Source organism: Nothobranchius furzeri, chromosome 2 (genome assembly GCF_043380555.1).
Source record: "Nothobranchius furzeri strain GRZ-AD chromosome 2, NfurGRZ-RIMD1, whole genome shotgun sequence".
Taxonomy (NCBI): domain Eukaryota; kingdom Metazoa; phylum Chordata; class Actinopteri; order Cyprinodontiformes; family Nothobranchiidae; genus Nothobranchius; species Nothobranchius furzeri.
Genome location: NC_091742.1, coordinates 29,207,749 through 29,226,354, shown reverse-complemented (window position 1 = coordinate 29,226,354; position 18,606 = coordinate 29,207,749). Strand labels below are relative to the sequence as shown.

General features: G+C 44.2%; 1 protein-coding gene across 4 annotated transcripts in view; it reads right to left on the bottom strand.

Annotated features, from left to right (window-relative positions):
* The window catches only part of ift88 (intraflagellar transport 88 homolog), a 51,530-nt gene that overhangs the window by 25,264 nt on the left and 7,660 nt on the right, over positions 1 to 18,606 (bottom strand). For all 4 annotated transcript variants that reach the window (XM_054748517.2, XM_054748518.2, XM_015948320.3 and 1 more), the window contains exons 7-15: positions 17,014 to 17,104; positions 15,450 to 15,554; positions 11,907 to 12,009; positions 9,560 to 9,906; positions 8,930 to 9,000; positions 8,777 to 8,863; positions 8,414 to 8,513; positions 2,844 to 2,930; positions 997 to 1,183 (exon numbers count right to left, since the gene is read on the bottom strand). In XM_054748517.2, the coding sequence (XP_054604492.1) occupies positions 997 to 1,183; positions 2,844 to 2,930; positions 8,414 to 8,513; positions 8,777 to 8,863; positions 8,930 to 9,000; positions 9,560 to 9,906; positions 11,907 to 12,009; positions 15,450 to 15,554; positions 17,014 to 17,104 (1,178 nt within the window). The remainder of the gene's footprint in view (positions 1 to 996; positions 1,184 to 2,843; positions 2,931 to 8,413; positions 8,514 to 8,776; positions 8,864 to 8,929; positions 9,001 to 9,559; positions 9,907 to 11,906; positions 12,010 to 15,449; positions 15,555 to 17,013; positions 17,105 to 18,606) is intronic.

Sequence of the window (18,606 nt, the reverse complement as noted above, 5' to 3'; positions counted from 1 at the left end):
ATTAGTGGAGTTGCTAATGCTAATGGTTAGCTTATACTAGCCGAGACTTTCTCTGCTGTTTCCTGGACGCTAAACTAACAACAGCCTTCCACGTTCTGAGTTAAGATGGTGAGTCCATGAAAGTGACAGTGTGACGTAGATCTGTCAGGCTTTTCTAATTCTAGAGATTCACCATCTATTTTGTTTAAGAAGCTGATGCAGGAGACAATTTCATGTTCAGTCTGCATGAAACACTCAGTGACCAGTTATGTTCAGAAATAATCATTAAACATGTTTTTTCAGTGAAAGACCTCTTTTATCCAGAGAGCAATCCCACACACCCATCTACTCATCAATGATCTCCACCTCTTCCTGGAGGTTGCTATGATGTTCCGAAATAGCTCAAGCCAAGCTCCATTTCCCCAGCAACCACTACCAGCTCACCATCAACCTCATCCAAACCACTTGTCTCAGATTAACTCCTCATCAGATCCACCTGCAACGCTCTCCATAGATCTGTTGGACCAACACCAAGCCAGCGCCAGGTTATTGAACGCCCAAAGCAAGTAAATTCTCCAGCATTTCTGTATTGCCTGAACCACGTATCCTGAACTTGTTTTGTCTCACAGACCTTCCACCTTGTCTCACCCGTTTGGATCCTGTTGCTTTGATTACAAGCCTGCCTGGCATACGGACCTTGGATCTGCTTCTCGACCTAGCCTCTTGTCTGCTCCCTGTCTATGACTCTGCCTCTCAGTCTAGCTGGTTTACCGAACGCCGACCCGTCTCTGGATTTTGCCTCTCGCCTTCCCCTTGTGTTTATTACAGATCTCTCTGGCTCTGACCCACGCCTCCTCACCGCCCTGCCTCAGCCCCATCAGTCTCTGGTAACGCTACTTCTCTGTAAATAAAAGACTTAATGCGCTTACTGTGTCTGGTTGTCCTCACGGGTCTCCAAGTCTGATCATAACAAATACAGCACCAATTTGAAATAGAACTGCTAAACTGAAGTGTCACCTAGGTTATGAAGGCTCTCTGTGCATAAGGAATCATTCCTTAGAGCTTCCTTGTAGAACTCTGCAGCCTTTTCATAATCCTGTTTGACAAACACCGTGTTTCCCTTGTTGGTGAGGGCTGCTGGGTTGTAATGGTCAGCACTCATGGCTAGGTCAGCATACTTGTCGGCCTGGTCGAAGTCCTTCTCCTGCATGAAGTGAAATGTGGGAAGGAAAATAAAGTTACATTAGCCATCCCACAGCTTTAATGATCTCTGCAAGTAAATGTCATTTTAATTTCATTTTAAAAAAACATCCAACTCTTCATTTCAGTTGTATATTTGTCATAAGTGTCTATTTTTTTGTGTTAATTTTTAGTAGCTGAAATAACACTTTCACACACCAGAACCTTCTAGAAGTTCCAAACACCAGATATAAAAGTCGAGGTGATCGCTCCTTCCAGACTGTTGGACTGATCTTCCTTTATCCTTGACAGTCTGGACACAAAACAGCTAAGACCTTTTATTTAAAGCTGCGTTTACCTAAATCTGTCACGGCTCTGCTGTTTTGTCCCTCTGAGTCTCTTTGCTGGTGGGCGTGTCGGAGAGCCTCAGCTGCAGCTGAATTTCCGTCAGCAAGGCCAGGGGACTTAAGGAGTGGTGTTTCCACACTCCGGCGCCGGTTGATACTCTCACCTGGGTAGCTTCTAGCCTCGTCCTGAACTCAAGTAAAATTCTGCACTCTTGTCCTGTGTTACACTACCTGTCCTGCCTCCAGATCTCTGCCTGAGTTTCTGCTTCCCTGGAGCATGTGTTTCAACATCATCACTCATCTCCCCTGGCCACCTGCCCTGGATACCCGTCAGCCACATATCTCCTGCCTCATCCCTCTCGACCATCGACCAGACCTGACCTACCCTCTCCTCACATCCATCCTCGGTTCTGGCTCGGTAAGATTCCCCTTCCCTCTGTTATCATCGGGTTCTCTCTTAGCCAGCCCCGCGGTTCTGGTCGTGGTGGAGGCCTAGCTGTTGTTTTCAGAGACCGTCTTTCATGTAGCTCTACAACCTCTGGTCGCTTTGCTTCCTTTGAACTGCAGCTGATGAAAGTCGGGCGTGAGGACCCGTTCTACTGTGCTGTGGTCTCCTGAAGACTCACTTGTTCAAGCTGGCTTTTGTATGACCTTCTTCACCTCTCTCTCTTTATTCTGCTCTCCCCACCTATTCCACCTTCCTCAGGATCCACTGGTTTCCCTCTTTCCTATTCACGCTCTCTCTTTCTTTCTTTACATTTTTAATCACAATTTTCTATTTTTTGCTCATTTTAAATATATTTTTAACAATTTTCTAAATTATTTTTTTATATTTTTACATTTTTAGTTTTTGTGAAGCGCCTCGTGACTTTTATCTGGAGAGGCGCTACAGAAATGTCTTCTTCTTCTCCCGTTCCTGGTTTTAACCCTGTGTGCTCTCCACTTTTAGACACCAGCCCAGTTCCTGCTTCGCTGAAGTTGCGCCCTTAGTTCCCGTTTGTTTTTCCAGCACCCGTTTGGAGCTGCGTCCTCAGTTTGTTTATTTTCCCTTTGATAAAACATTTTTCTTATTTCTTACGTCCTGCTTGTGATTCTTTCCTGCGGCTCAGGAAGCTTCCTGTGATCATGACAAAATCTTTTATTTCATTATTTTTAACTCAAACTTGTAATCATCTTTTATCCGTTTATGAAATTGTATAATTTCATGACTTTATTTTTTCTGATGTTAATCTTTTTCTAGATTAGAGATCATTATGATTTTATGACTTAGTTTAATTTTGCTTTGATCGATGTGAAGCACGTTGTGATTCTAGTGCTACATAAATAAAGTTAACTTACCTGGAAGTAAATGAAAGAGAGATTAGTGGCTGCGGCACTTTTCATTTTGCTGTCCTTCTTCTCAAATGTCTTCAGTATCTCCTTGGCCTGACACAAACCAGGATAATGTGAGGGAAGTGATTTTATGCAGCAGCAGGTTAGTTAGTTAGTTACATAAAACCAACTCATTAGTCATTAACACTATCTAACACACAGCTAATACCTGGCGGTACTAGCTGCTAGCACACATCTTACTGTGTATCGGTGGCTTTAGTGAGCACCAGCTTTAATCAGGTCTGGTTATATGAAACATTTCCAGTTAGTTTCTTGCACTTTTTCAAAAATCAAATTAATTTAAAAGCCTTGAAAATCCCACAGTAAAATTCAAGCATATTCACTAATTATAAACACCCTGCCTTTAGAGCTGCTAAACTCTTGGATAAAGCTTTTCCTTTCTGTCTCCTGATGTTCTGCTGGTAGTGACACTATTTGGAAAACAGCAAGCAGAGCTTGTAACACATAAGTCAAGAAGACAAATATGATGGAAACATACCTCGACCTTAGGCATGCACATGGGGAGGAAAGGGGGTGTAATGAGAAAGGAACATGTTGAGTTCAGTACTGCTCTGACTAAGCAGCAGTTACAGATGACCTGTTGTGTAAGACTATAATACACCGCTCACAAGAATGAAAGGAACACTTTTTTATTGGGCCTGGCATGAAATCAGTTAAACCTGTCTGATAATTTCCTGGTTGATTAAGCAGCTGAGGTCATTGTTAATCACTGTCAGCTGTACTGGCGTTCATGGACGTAACGACAGGTGCACTAAAGGGGCAACAATTACAAAACCCTCACAACAGGACTGGTTCAACATGTAGAGGTCACGTTTCTCCCTCTTGATCTCTTTCGGCTGGTTTTCCACTCGTGCTGGTTTTGGCCCCCTGCTGGCGGTATGAGGCGATGCCTTAACCCTACAGAAGGTGCACAGGTTGTCCAACTTCTCCAGGATGGCACATCCACACGTGCTGCAGCAAGAAGGTTTAAGGTGTCTCCCAGCACAATCTCCAGAACATGGAGGAGATTTCAGGAGACTGGCGGTTATTCTGGGAGAGCTGGACAGCGCCGTAGAAGGTCCACAACCCATCAGCAGGACCGATACCTGGTCCTTTGTGCAAGGTGGAACAGGCTGAGCACTGCTCGTGCCCTACAGAATGACCTCCAGAGGGCCACTGGTGTGAACGTCTCTACCCAGACAATCAGGAACAGACTTCATGAAGATGGCCTGAGGGCCCGACGTCCTGTAGTGGGCCATGTGTCACTGCCCAGCACCGTAGAGCTCGACTGGCATTTGCTCAAGAACACCAGAACCGGGAAGTCCGCCACTGGCGCCCTGTACTTTTTACAGACGAGAGCAGGTTCACCCTGAGCACCTGTGATAGACGTGAAAGAGTCTGGAGAGGACAAGGAGATCGTTATGCTGCCTGCAACGTCGTTCAACATGACAGGTTTGGTGGGGGGTCAGTGACGGTCTGGGGAGGCGTATCCATGGAGGGACGCACAGACCTCTACTGCCTAAATGGTGCTCTGACTGCCATAAGGTATGGAGATGAAATCCTTGAACCCTTTGTCAGACCCTACGCTGATGCAGTAGGTTCTGGTTTTCTCCTGATGCACGACAATGCCTGGCCTCATGTGGCAAGAGTATGCAGGCAGTACCTGCAGGATGAAGGAACTGAAACAGTTGAATGGCCTTCACGATGCCCTGACTTAAACCCAATAGAACATCTGTGGGATGTTATGTTCCGGTCCATTAGGCGGCGCCAGGTTGCTCCTCAGACTGTACAAGAGCTCAGGGACGCCCTCACACAGATCTGGGAGGAAATGCCACGAGACACCATCCGTTGTCTCATTAGGAACCCCGACGTTGTCAAGCATGCACACACGCTCGTGGGGCCACACAAGATGCTGAAAAGCAATTAGAGTTGCAGAAATAAAGTTTTTGAAATAACGGACTAGCCTGCCACGTCTTCATCTCACTCCGATTTTAGGGTGTCTACACAACTGAGCCCTCTGTAGGCTGATAACTTTTATTTCCAGTAAAAGACTCGGCATCCTTTGGTTCCTAAGACATTGCCCTGCCGTTATTTGTATAGATATCCAACTTCATACTGAGATCTGATGTATCTGATGTGTTTCTTTAAGGTGTTCCTTTAATTTTTGTGAGCAGTGTACTTTTAAAGGCGTGAGACACTTGTCTCCAGTAAGAATGAATTCCTTGCTTGTCGTAATCGGGTCAAAAAAAGCCCACAAGGGCTTCGATCGTCACGGACAAGTCTGCTGCAGCAGAGAGTGGCACAACACAACTCTTATTTCCTGATTGGACATCTCGCCTCAGATTGGGTAACAGCAATGCGACTCTCTCATTGCCTTGCAACGTTTATGTTTTATCTCCACAAATAACACAATCCTGGAGGAGGTCTTCTGTGTGGTGGAGTTGCTAATGCTAACGGTTAGCTTGTACTAGTAGAAACGTGCTCTGCTGTTTCCTGGACGCTAAACCAATAACAGCCTTCCCTGTTGTGAGTCAAGATGGGTGAGTCCATGAATGTCAGTGACAGGGTGACATAGATCTGTCAGGATTTTCTAATCCTAGAGTTTCACCGTCTATTTTCTATCAAAAGCTAATGCACGAGGTAGGTGTAGGAGACTATTTTCATGTTCAGCCTGCATGAAAAACTCAGGGTGACTGATTATAATCAGAAATAAGCATAAAATAAATTTTTATTTTTTTAAGAATGGAAAAGAAAGCACTTTACAAATGACTAAAAACATTCATGAAATTTTCTAAGGAAAACATAAATATGTGATTACGAATTCTGCAGCCAGAGCCAGGTTCAGTAACACAGTGCACCTGGAAAGGAGTGAGATTTTCACAGATGTATTCAGAATCAGAAAAACGGAGAACTAACATGTACGTTAAGCATTCACAGCCATTACACCCTCAAGTCCTTTTGAACACGATGCCACAACCTTGGCATCTCTGTCTTTGGTCAGTTTGGCCCTTTCCTCTTTTAAACACCACCATGCTTCACTATTGGGATGTTTTCCTCTAAACCAGGGGTGTCAAACTCAAACTCACACGGGGCCGAAATGAAACTCTGGGACGGAGTCGAGGGCCAAACTTAATAATTTTTGAAAAAGTGACGGCAAATTTGCACATTTTCTTTATCAACATAAATGCAATTTTGAACCTTTTAATTAGGAAACAAACATATTTCTGCATTAATACTGAATGTGGAATAACCAAATGACACACGAGCAAGTCAGTTTTAAATAAAGGCATCAGTGGTATTCATTACTTGTGGTATAATCATCATTTTATAAATCTATTCAGGATTTATGTTTTCTTGTTTATTCATTTTTCTTATTTTTTATTCTCCTTTTTTCTCCTGTAATACGTGTCATCAATGCTCCCCACTGAGGAACAATAAAGGGATTTTCTATTCTATTTATCTATCTGCAGCCTTTCCACTTCCTGTTTACTGTAGGTTAAATCTTTTCTCACGGGCCAACAACAACATAAAAATATCATTTTATCTTAAATGAAAATGCAACATCTCACCTGTTAACTTTCATGTTTTGGAGCAGAAAAAGAGCATCAAACCAACATATTTAAAGCTCAGTTTGCTCCACTGGTTTACTGTGATGCTCACCAGAGGAAAAATAAAAACTACAGCAGCCACAGCGTCATGCTGGCTTGAGCGTGTCGCTGCTCGCTGGAGTTATATCAGCTCTGTCTGGAAGTTAGTTGGAAAACTTTCTCTTTCAGTCGTGAACAGATTACTGAGCAGTTAAAATCTCCGTTTCTGGGCTTCAACGTCGGCAAATAGCTGAGTAAACTCGGCGCTGAGAGAGAGGAGTGCTTAGTTTGTCCGAGACAGCGGAGCTGCAGACACCGGCAGCAGACGCTGGAAAAAACACAAAGGAGGGGGCGGTTTGGCTCCGTGCTAACGCCACAAAGCATCGTGGGAGTTGTAGTATTTGCTGTAAAATCGACCAGCGGGTCAGTTTTAATATATTTTTGATATTTATCTGGCAGGCCACATGAAAATGCTCTGCGCGGCCCACGGGCCTTGTATCTGACACGTGCTCTAAACGTATCACCTGGTATTCACAAAGTTCAGGCTTTGTCTCATCAGACCAGAGAATTGTGTGTCTCCTGGTTTTTCAGGTGCCTTTGGTACACTCTTGGTGGTCTGTCATGTGTCGTTTACTAAGGAGTGGTTGCAAACCGGTCCACTCTACCATACTTGTTTGCTGGGTTCCTTAAATAGGAAACATTTTTCTGATTGGCTTAATGACCTGACCTGTACTGGAATGTTTACTATGTGAAGGTCCTTGAGACGACTCTTGTCGTGATTTGGTGCTATATAAATAAAATTGAATTGCTCTTATTCCGCCTTTCCCGGGTTTTACTGACTTCCCTCTTTACTATTAATTTTCTGTCTTCCCATCCTTACTTTTTTAACACAATTTATTTTCTCATTGAAAAAATATTTCTAATTGTTTTTTTTTTATCTTTTTTATATTCTAATTTTGTTTTTGTGAAGCATCTTGTGATTTTATCTTGAGAATCGCTATATAAAACATCATTTACTCACCCCCCCCACCCCCCCACCCCCAACGGAACCGGACCACTCACTTGGACCTTTCAATCTGTTACAAAAGGATCCCTACATAACTGTCATGTGACTGTTCCAGCCATCTAAGTTGGAGGTCTGATAACTCAATAAATAAAACAAACACATTTTTAGTTCTATTTAAATATTGTGTAGAATACTCTGCATGCTCCCTAAGAGTCCATTCTTTTAAGAAATGAAAATCATACATTTCTTTGTGAAAATCTACTGAATGCTGCATAGATCTGCATCAATAAATTGTATACATTGTTTTGATTATCAATAAAGTAAAAAATATTTATTGTTTTCCAAAATCTGGGGCTGCTAAGATTGTGCCCCGTAGCCTTAAATTTACTGATGCTGGTATGGAACTCACTCCAGTAGCTCAGAGTACACGTCTCACATTAAAGAGCAAGTCACCCCCTACCAGATTCTTACTCAACTCCCACTTCCTGTTTGAAAAATGCAACAAATGCTGTTGCCTAGCAGACCGAGAGGGCGGAGCCGCTAACAAATACACACACACTCACGACATTGTGACATCTTAATGTACCATCTAACATCACAGTGTACCTCTTAGCCAATAGCGACGGCAGATTTAAATTCAAATGCAGTGCTGAGTTTTTACCTGACGACGGTGCAACGCTGACAGTTTTAGGCAGAATGTTTCATTTTAACTAAGATGCACTAAAGTGCCGAATTATTGACTACATGTGTCTGCAGCACGATCAGACACCCATTTATATAGTTTATCAGGAAAAAAATGTTGATTTGGAGTGACTTGCTCTTTAACAACATTCATTTGTTAAAGACTATTTTTGTAAACTAGAAACAAAAACGTAGACTAGAACTGACCAAGTCTGAAGCTAAGATGCCTGCCAACAACTCCACTGTGCAGCACCAACACTCACCTGATTGTGATCCTTCTGTCGGAGGCATGTCATGGCTTTGTGGAACTCCAGATCATTGGCTAGCTGAACATACTGAGAATTCTTCACCATGTCAACACACCTAAACATCGCCATAAAACGTACAGACCCACATTAAATCACTTATGAAAACACAGACCAGCTGAGTAGGAAAGCAGCTTTTCAAAAGGCAGTTCCATTTTAACTGCTAGCAAGTAAAGTTAGCTTTTGTTGAGTAAATGAAAACTATGGCAAGCTGCTAGTACTTCTAATTTCTTAAAACATATTTTAAATAACAACACAAAGTAAGACTAATGTACCATTCTGAGCTCTATCTGAGGGACAAAAAATACAGCAGATACAGACCAGTCAAATTCACTCGCAAATGAAGCGTCCATAGCTGGGCAAATGAGCTTAGCTGCAGTCGTAATGTACTTCTCAGCCCGGGCTTTCCTATAAAAACAGAAACAATTACAAACAAAGCACAGTGAAATAAGGTCTGTGTGTAATTTATCTTACAAATCTCTCTCCATTTGGGAGAGCTTGTCATTCTTGATGGCCTCAATAACCATCTTTGAGCTGGTGTCATCCTAAAAGAACAAAAGGGAGAGGTATTAGGAGCTCGGTGTTATCAGGGGAATAACTGCAAAACACATAAACGAGCTATTTTCATAGCTATACGAGTTTTAAAACAGACAAAAAGAACCATTGTATTTAATTTAAAAGCATCTTTAGCCACCTCCCCACTTAGGAGGCTTCTATTCTAAACATGATGACTCGGTAGGAGCAAAACTACTGGGTGTCTGGGTGGCACACGCAACTTTTATGTTCCTGTCACACTTTGCAGCTGTTTTTAGCAATTATTTGTAATCATTAATGAATGTTTACACATCAGTTTTGAAGTGGAACATGTCATATCTCAATGTCTCAACTAAATGGTGAATCAGCACACCTCTACTGGCCAGGGAACACCAAGGATGCTACAGAGGAGTTGGTGAGAGAGAGAGATGTTTGGGCCTCTCTGCTGAAACTGCTATCCCCACAACCCGGACCCCAAATAAGCAAAATCTGGTAAATAAACTGACCTTTCATCATGCATGAATAGAGTCACTAGACATACCTTTACTAGTGCATACTGCTAAAACTCACATTTGGTGGGATGTACTTGTCCTCATCGCTGATACCCAAAGGAACAGAGATGAGCTTCTGAAAGGCCTTCTTCATCTTCTCCCTGTCTCCAGCAGCGTGGTAGCACAGGATGAGGTTGAAGCCTGCCGTTATGTTGGGCGTCTCACTCATGATGTCCTCGAGGGATGTTATGGCGTCTGAATACTGGCCCATAGCAATAAAGACCACAGCAATACTGTGCTTGATCTTGCTCCTCATGTCCTTGTGAGCGTTGGAGATCTGATCCAAAGCCATGCGGTAGAACTTAATTGCTTTATGGTAGTTTTTCTGTTTGTAGTAGATGTTTCCCATGTTGACTTTCAGACGGCCTGGAGATGGGAAACAAAAAGAGCACTAGGTTTTGTCTTCTTCGCACTCACTTGAAGCGTGATGTCACACGCCCACGCCCCGCCCCCTAGCCCCTGGCTGCAGGGCAAAAGGCCGACACCTGCCTGTTGACCAAAGCTGGGTTTATCTGTTAGTTGTCAATAAACAGAGCTAAACAGCAGCAAAATTAAATCCATCAACATGGTTAACACACATGGAGCTGCACCAGTAGACAAAAGAAGGACAGTAAACTCAAGATTTTACAGGTTTCCACTTGCTAAAATACGCTGATGGCAATGGTTAACAGCCAGTTCTAGTAGATAAACCACCCACATCGTGGCAGGTGAAGTCTCATGACAGAATAAAAAAGGAAAACATCTGTCCCACATGTCCAGAAACAAACGTTTCTGGACAACGACTTAAATGATGCGTGGCTGCGGGGCACACGTGGCTGGAGGAGAAGCACCGACTGAGCAGAGGCAGCAGCAGGGAGGGGAACTGTGTGTGACAATGCTGGTGTGTACTTCTGTGTGTAATCACACAAAATGTGTTGTGTAATTAGAGCGGGCAGCAAATCAAGCGCTCCTCCCACAGTGTTGCCAACTTAGCAACTTTGTCGCTATTTCTAGCAGCTTTTCAGACCCCCTCCCTGACCTTTTAAATCCTAAAGTACCTAGCGAACAACCTAGAAACATTTCTGGTAACCCTTAGCTACTTTCTGGATAACTGTCGTCCACATTTCCTGCAGGTCAGGAAATCACTCAGCCTGTGAGCTGAGTGTCACACAATGTACTCGCGGGCTCCTGAGACGCTAAAACACGGGACACGTGCACGCTAAACACGCAGTTTGCCCATGATTGCTGAGAGACTGGGTTGCAGCACACCTCCAATCGCTGTGCCTGGGACATTTTTTTATTAACTGATGGGACCTGTAAATAAATAGTTTAGAAACAATTTAGAAATAAGTTCTGATAAATAATAATTCGTCTCTCTGAGTGACACGTTGCTACTGTGCACTCCCCTGCAGCTTCGCTGGACACAATTAAATTATTCTTATGCAACTTTTTGTAAATGTCACTAAAACATATATGTTTACATGTTTTTTTAAATATAAATTCACTGCATAATTCGTGCAGTCAGAGTTTGCATACTATAGGTCTGATATTAGGGTCTGAACAGCCCAAACCCTTTGGGTGCATTGGCCTTTTTACACTAGAAATCAGGAGTTGTTGTGATCATCTTGTTTCTTCTCCTTATTTATTTAGTCCTGATTGTGCTCTGTGCAATTTTATGATTGAATAAATAAATAAAATCAACAATCATTTAAAAAAATTTTTAAATAATCAAAATCAAAATTTCAGTCAAAGTAGTCGTGATTATCCTTTTTGACACAATCGAGCAGCCCTACTTTTAACTGCTGTTTCCTCCTGTACCACACGGTGTCATAACCTTGTGATGCTCACCACACACAGCTGGTGTCCCCTCGTCCGTGTGCCGCAGAATTTCCAAAACACCACAAGACTCCTGAGTTTAGTCAGAAACTACACAACTATAATAAAATAAGAACAGGCAAGTGAAAACACTTGTTTTTACTTAAGACCATTGGCTTTGTTATGGGGCGACGGTGGCACAGGAGTTAAGTGCTCACCCCGTAATCGGAAGGTTGCAGGTTCGAGTCCCTCTCAGTCTGTCGATGCCGTTGTGTCCTTGGGCAAGACACTTAACCCCACTTGCCCCGCTGGTGATGGTCGGAGGGACCAGTGTACGGCAGACTCGCTTCTGTCAGTGCACCCCAGGGCAGCTGTAGCTACAGTGTAGCACATCACCACCAGCGTGTGTGAATGCCTGATTGTGTTGTAAAGTGCCTTGGGGGATTCCAGGACTCTAGACGGCCATTTACAGACCATTTACCATTTGTTTGGATCTGAAACTGAATTAGGAATACTAAAACCCTAACAGGACGTTGTGGTCTGGTCTGACAGCTAAACGCGTTTTGGCTCACCTGCATTGCTGAACATCTTGTTCTTCACGATAGCCTTGTAGCTGCTCAGAGCCTCTGGGTGCATTTCGTTCTTTTCGTACTGGTTAGCAAGGTTGAGCTGAACCTGGTGAAAACCAAGAGATTCAAGATTTATTGTCTAATGGTGGTTTAAAAACAGGCCGATGACCCAGAGTACAAACACACTGTAAAAAACTGTGAAACCATCTCAACCAATCCACTTCCTGTATAAAGCTCTTCATTCACAGCAGAGTTGACCAAAGTGCTGAACAGTAAAAACAACTAGAGACAAAAATACATACAAATACATAAGTATATTAAGAATAAATTACGCGTATGTATCGCATCAGTCAGTGTTAGAAGTGAATGAAAATAATTGGAGACCCTTAAAACCAGAAGAGGAGGAAGCCTGCTTGATCTTAGGCGGCAGCTGATTCTACAGCTCAGGTGCCGCCACAGCAAAAGCCTGATCACTGCTAAACATCAGTAACAGCGTAGGAATGACCAGTAGTAGTGATGTTCCAGTTAAGAACGAACCAGTCAATACTTGAGAATCACGATTCACAATCCCAACAGACTTATTCACTGACTCTTCTCTGTTACTGTTAGCAAACTAACTTCATTAGTAGAAATAAACACTGCATGGCCAAAAGGTCTCCACCTGGATTTAACCAAGCCAATTGGTAGGAGCCTCATACTGGATAATTACTGCATGGGCTGGCAACAAGTTATTTAACCCAACTGGTGCAATGAGCGGCTTCTCTTTTCTTAAACAACCATGTGGAAAGACACATCTGTCTGGTGGTCATGGAAAAGATGTTAGTCTGTTTGAGAAGTGTCAGATCATTGGCATCAAGCAGAGAGAACATCCTGCTGGACCTGACTGCAGCCTTTGACACTGTTGACCATCACCTGCTACTGGAGAGGCTGAGAGACTGGGTAGGCCTATCAGGATCTGCTCTGGAGTGGTTCTCCTCTTATCTCTCTGAGCGCTCCTTTTCTGTGGCCGTCTCCAAGTTTAGGTCCTCCACCACCTCTCTTACCCATGGTGTCCCACAAGGTTCTGTGCTGGGGCCTCTGCTCTTCCTCCTCTATCTGCTTCCTCTTCAGCACATCCTGAGCTCCTTCAAAGGAATCTCCTACCATCTTTATGCAGATGACATCCAACTGTACATCTCCTTTAAGCCCCATGAGATGTCTAAGCTGCAGCTGTTACACACCTGCTTAGACTCTATCAGAACCTGGATGGTGGGAGCTTTCTTCAGCTGAATGAGGATAAGACTGAGATCCTCATCTGTGTCCCAGACAAGCTGGTTCCCAAAGTCAGAGACTCTCTTGGTCAGCTTGCTTCTCACACCAAACCTTCTGTCAGGCTTCTTGGCGTGACCTTTGACCCAGCTCTCACCCTGGATTCTCATGTCAGTTCTCTTGTTGGCTCTTCCTTCTTCCATCTCAGGAACGTTGCTAAGCTGAGTCCCATTCTGTCCCGCTCTGAACTTGAGACAGTTCTCCACACCTTCATCTCCTCACGCTTAGACTACTGTAACTCTCTTTACAGATACAATTTAGATGTCTACTGCCCCCTATCACCAGCAAAAATGCACATTATTAAAAACTGGTCTGATGAGTTCAGATGGACCCTGTTCCAGAGTGATGGTGCAACAGGGTAAGAAGAGAGGCAGATGAAGTGATGCACCCATCCTGCCTAGTGCCACAAGCCTGTGGGGGCAGGGCTATGATCTGGGGTTGCTGCAGTTGATCAGGTCTAGGTTCAGCAACAGGATGTGCTCCAAGAATGAGGTCAGCTGACTACCGGTTTATACTGAATGACCAGTTTATTCCATCTTCCCTGTTGGCACGGGCATATTCCAAGATGACAAGATAGTGAAAAGTGGTCCAGGGATTGGCCACCACAGAATCCAGACCTTAACCCCATTGAGAATTTTTGGGATGTTCTGGAGAAGGCTTTGTAGAGCAGTCAGACTCTACCAGCATCAATGCAACACCTTGGTGAAACATTAATGCAACACTGGATGGAAATAAATCTGGTGATGTTGCAGAGGGTTATCGAAACAACGCCACAGCTGATGTGAGTCTTAATCAAAGCCAAAGGTGGTCCAACAAAATATTAGTGTGTGTGACCTTTTTTTATGGTCGTGACATTTTTTTGGCCAGGTAGTGTGTGTACCTTATCATTAACATTGTGGGAAAAAACAACAGCCTGTGGCTGTGGGGCTGGATGTAAAAACCCTGAGTACAAAGCTCACTTCCTGAGAAATAGCTCACCATGTCCAGTGCTGAATCGTAGCATGAATGAATCACTCAGTTCCTCCGCAGATGGCTCACTCACCCCCTTCCTCTCGGGTCTCGGCTCATTCGAGTCACCCGGTGGAAGCTTGTGGTACTACATACTGACCCGACTCAGCTGCAGAAACTCTTACCATAGAAGAGTCGCTCCTTCACCTTAGCTGATCTTGACTGATGCCATGTAACAATATTCAGTCTACACTTTGTTTTGCAAAGATAATAAGCAGATGAAAGAAAAAATAAATGACCTCAGTCCCACCACTACTTTAAAAAATAGATTTCAGTGTATAAAATGAATTGTTTTCTTTTTCAAACACTCCTGTTAGCGGTAGGATTTACATGTAGAGAGGAGCAAATGAAGTTTGAGTGAAAATGCTGATTTATTTTGCACTCTGGGCAGTTGACTCAGTGACTCCAAAAACCCAATTCATTTTAGGTTTATTATGTTTATTCATTTAGCAGACGCTTTTATCTAAGGCGACTTACAGTTTATAACCTATAGGGCATGTTGTGATCTGTGGGGGAAACCGGAGTACCCGGAGGGAACCCACGCATGCATGGGGAGAACACGCAACTCTACCCAGAAAGGCCGCAGCCGAGTTTTGAACCTGCAACCTTCATGCTGCGAGCCAACAGTGCTAACCACTGCGCTACCATGCAGCCCGTGAGTGACTCATTCAAACTCGATTCAGTAAAAAGAATCAAGTTTACCATCACTAAGCTGCTGGTCAGCAGACCTTAAGCGTTGTGAAGGAGTTTAAAGCCCCTGTGGGTCAGAGTCAAGGATTTATACCTAAAAAAGAATTTAGCTAAAAACAACAGGAAGTCAATGAATTGAAGTCCAAACTGGTGAAATAAGCTCAGATGTGCAGATGCCTGTCAGCATTCTGAACCAGAGAAACTTGACTCACCCCAACAAAGGCAGCATTACGATTATCAAGCCTTCCTAATAAGACTGGTTTATTTTTTGCCTTGGTAGAAAAACTTTTATCTGTTTGTTAAACTCTAGCTCAGTCAGTGCCCAATAATGTATGCACCTTATAGAGATTCAGTTACATGCTAAAAGGGGCAGTTAACAAAAACAACACACTGACTTCATTTAAACCAATGAAAATGTTGGTTTTTAAGTTTTCATACCAACGAGAAAAAATGATAAAATGTGAAACAAAGATTCTGCATGAACCTTCAGTTTGATTCGTTTTTATCTTCACGTGACAAAAAAGAAGCAAGTCGACTTACGGAGTAGGTGAGGTCTAAATTAATGTGGTCCGCACTTCCCGACTGTTCCCTCTGCTTTACCAGAGCTCGCTCCTCCCTGTGCGCCTCTTTGGCTTTATCAAGAGCCTGCACACACACACACACACACACACACACACACACACACACACACACACACACACACACACACACACACACACACACACACACACACACACACACGCACACACGCACACGCACACACGCACACACACACACAATTTGTCAATTATGGAGGTGGAAAGGGTAGTGCTGCGTTCAACACTATGATTCTGAAGCACCACCTTTTACTGCAACAATTTGGAAAAGCTAGCCAACATGAATAAAAAATACATTAAGAAAAAAAAAGTCCACGGCAGGGGCGGATTTAGGACTGAAGAAGATCTGGGGCTTAACACACACATGCGCGCACACACACACGTGACACGCACTAGTCAACATCATATATATCTTGTACCACATAATGTTTAATCTGAAGCTACATATTCAGCATTTTTAGGGCAGAGTATTGTTCCTGTTAGTGTTTAGTGTGAGATGATAGTAAATATTCCCGTTCTTTCTCCAACAACTTTACCTGATAGTAAGCTAACTTTAGACAAACCAGCAGCACAAACAAATATTTTCTAATAAGACTCACAAACCTGAGTCAGCACCAGTCTCATCAGAGCTGGGGTTCTGTCGCCGTACTTTTGGTCTAGAAAACGTCCTTATGTCCATCTTCACTCATGCGTTTCAGGCAGAGAGTGTAGAAGAAGCCGGCTGCTGAAGGGCTTCTTCTTCAGTGGTGGAGGCTCAGGCAGGCTGTATACAAACTACTGCCAGCTGCTCCCTCTCTGTTGGACTTTGGTACTGCATGTTACTTCCGCGATTTAGATCGGGGGCTTTTCATTAAACATCCGGGGCTTGAGCCCAAGTAGCCGGGCCTAACGCCGCCTCTGGTCCACGGACAGTAAGAATGCCAAGGTAGCAGCATATTTATCTGGATGAGTGTCTGTCGTTGCAAACGTCGAGTTCTTCAGTCTCCCAGAGTCACGGTACGATCTGCTGTCTCTTCCTACCTTTACAGACGCAGCAGCTACACAAGTGTTTTATGAAAAAAGTGACCCTGCTTCTGACTGTCCTACGCCGTGCCATCCCTGTTGCTCAAAAGCGCCGCGCGCAGAGTAAACGATCTAAAAAAGGCTACTTTTACATTTATTCTTAATATCAACACGTTTCTTATTAAAGTCCTTCCTAAACAAGAGATGCTTATGGCAAATAAACTAAAGAAATGTTTTCTTAATGCATTATAAAGTATCGGTTCGGGACTCGGTATCAGAAGATTCTTAACATCAAATGGCTCAGAATCGAATCGGGAGCAAATAAACGTGATGGGAACATCCCTAATTTTCACGTTCTTACAGCAAGAACATAACAGTATATTGTTCGAACGTGACAAAGATATTGTTAGAACAATAACGTTATCACATTGTAATGTGATTCAGCAGCTCTACATTTCCACAGAGACGAGGTGACACAATAGTGGAACACTGAGTCAGAGTCAGACCAGCTGTAGGTTTCCTGTGCTCTGAGCCATGCAGCTCTCTTCTATCAGGGTGTTAATTTTCTTCTCCAGGAGCTTGAGCTTCTCTTCAGGCCTGAAAGACCACAAAACACACAACAATAACCAAAAGCTTCACCGCATCACTTGTCTTAAATCCATCCTCAAACAGCCACGTCTTGAGTCCATCATTCACGCGTTCATTGCCTCCTGCCTGGATTACGCCAATTCTGTGCTGATTGAGATTAAGGCATCTGCTGTCTCCATACCCACGCTTCCCCTTCGATCAGCTGATCACCTGCTGCTGGTTGTTCCCAAGGTTCACTACAAATCACGGGGAGTGTCTTCTCTCATGCCGCCCCTGCATGTGCGTTTAGCTCCTTCTAGGTTTGGGTGATGGGACGAATTATTCACCCCTCGGTGATGGGTGAGCCATTACAATAGTTACAAATTATTTATTTGTTTGTTTGTTTGGCCGTGAGAAAGTTTGTTAACGACAGATATTTTACACGTTACGCAGAGAACATCATGGAGGTAAAAGAAACTAGAAAAGATCTCCATCTGCGCATCTGAACATTATCTCTCATTTTCTCCACATCTTGCTGCCTTGTTGTCTGGGGCACTTAGTGCCCCTGGTAGGCTCTCCCATGACAAATTGGTCTTAGGTGAAGCGTGAGACAAAGAACGGTTCACAGAATCTTTCATGGAAGTAAATTCAAAGAGTCGGAGTACCCGGCCTGGAGGGTTACCGGGGTCCCACCCTGGAGCCAGGCCTGGGGTTGGGGCACGTGAGCGAGCGCCTGGTGGCCGGGCTTTCGCCCATGGGGCCCAGCCGGGCCCAGCCCGAACCGGATACATTGGCTCATCGAACTGTGAACCCACCACCCGCAGGAGGAACATGAAGGGTCCGGTGCAGTGTGGATCGGGTGGCAGACCGAGGCGGGAACCTTGGCGGTCCGATCCCCGGACTAGGAAACTAGTTATTGGGACATGGAACATCACCTCGCTGGCGGGGAAGAAGCAGTAGCTTGTGGCAGAGGTTGAGCGGTACCGGCTAGATCTAGTCGGACTCACCTCGACACATAGCATTGGCTCTGGAACCCAAGTCCTTGAGAGGGGTTGGACACTCTCCTTAGCTGGAGTTGCTCTGGGTGAGAGGCGGAGGGCTGGGATTGGCTTTTTGTTAGCCCCAAGACTCTACCTGTGTGTTGGGGTTCATCCCGGGGGACGAGAGGGTAGCTTCCCTGCGCCTTCGGGTCGGGAAACAGGACCTGACTGTTGTTTGTGCTTATGAGCCAAATATCAGTTCAGAGTACCCACCCTTTTTGGAGTCCCTGGGACGAGTGCTCCATTTGGGGACTCCATTGTCCTGCTGGGGGACTTCAATGCTCACGTGGGCAATGACAGCATGGCCTGGAGGGGTGTGACTGGGAGGAACGGCCCGCCTGATCTGAACTCGAGTGGTGTTTCGTTATTGGACTTCTGTGCAAGCAGCAGTTTGGCCATAACGAACACCATGTTCGAACATAAGGATGCCCATCGGTACACTTGGTACCAGGGCAGCCTAGGTCGCAGGTCGATGATAGACTTTGTAATCGT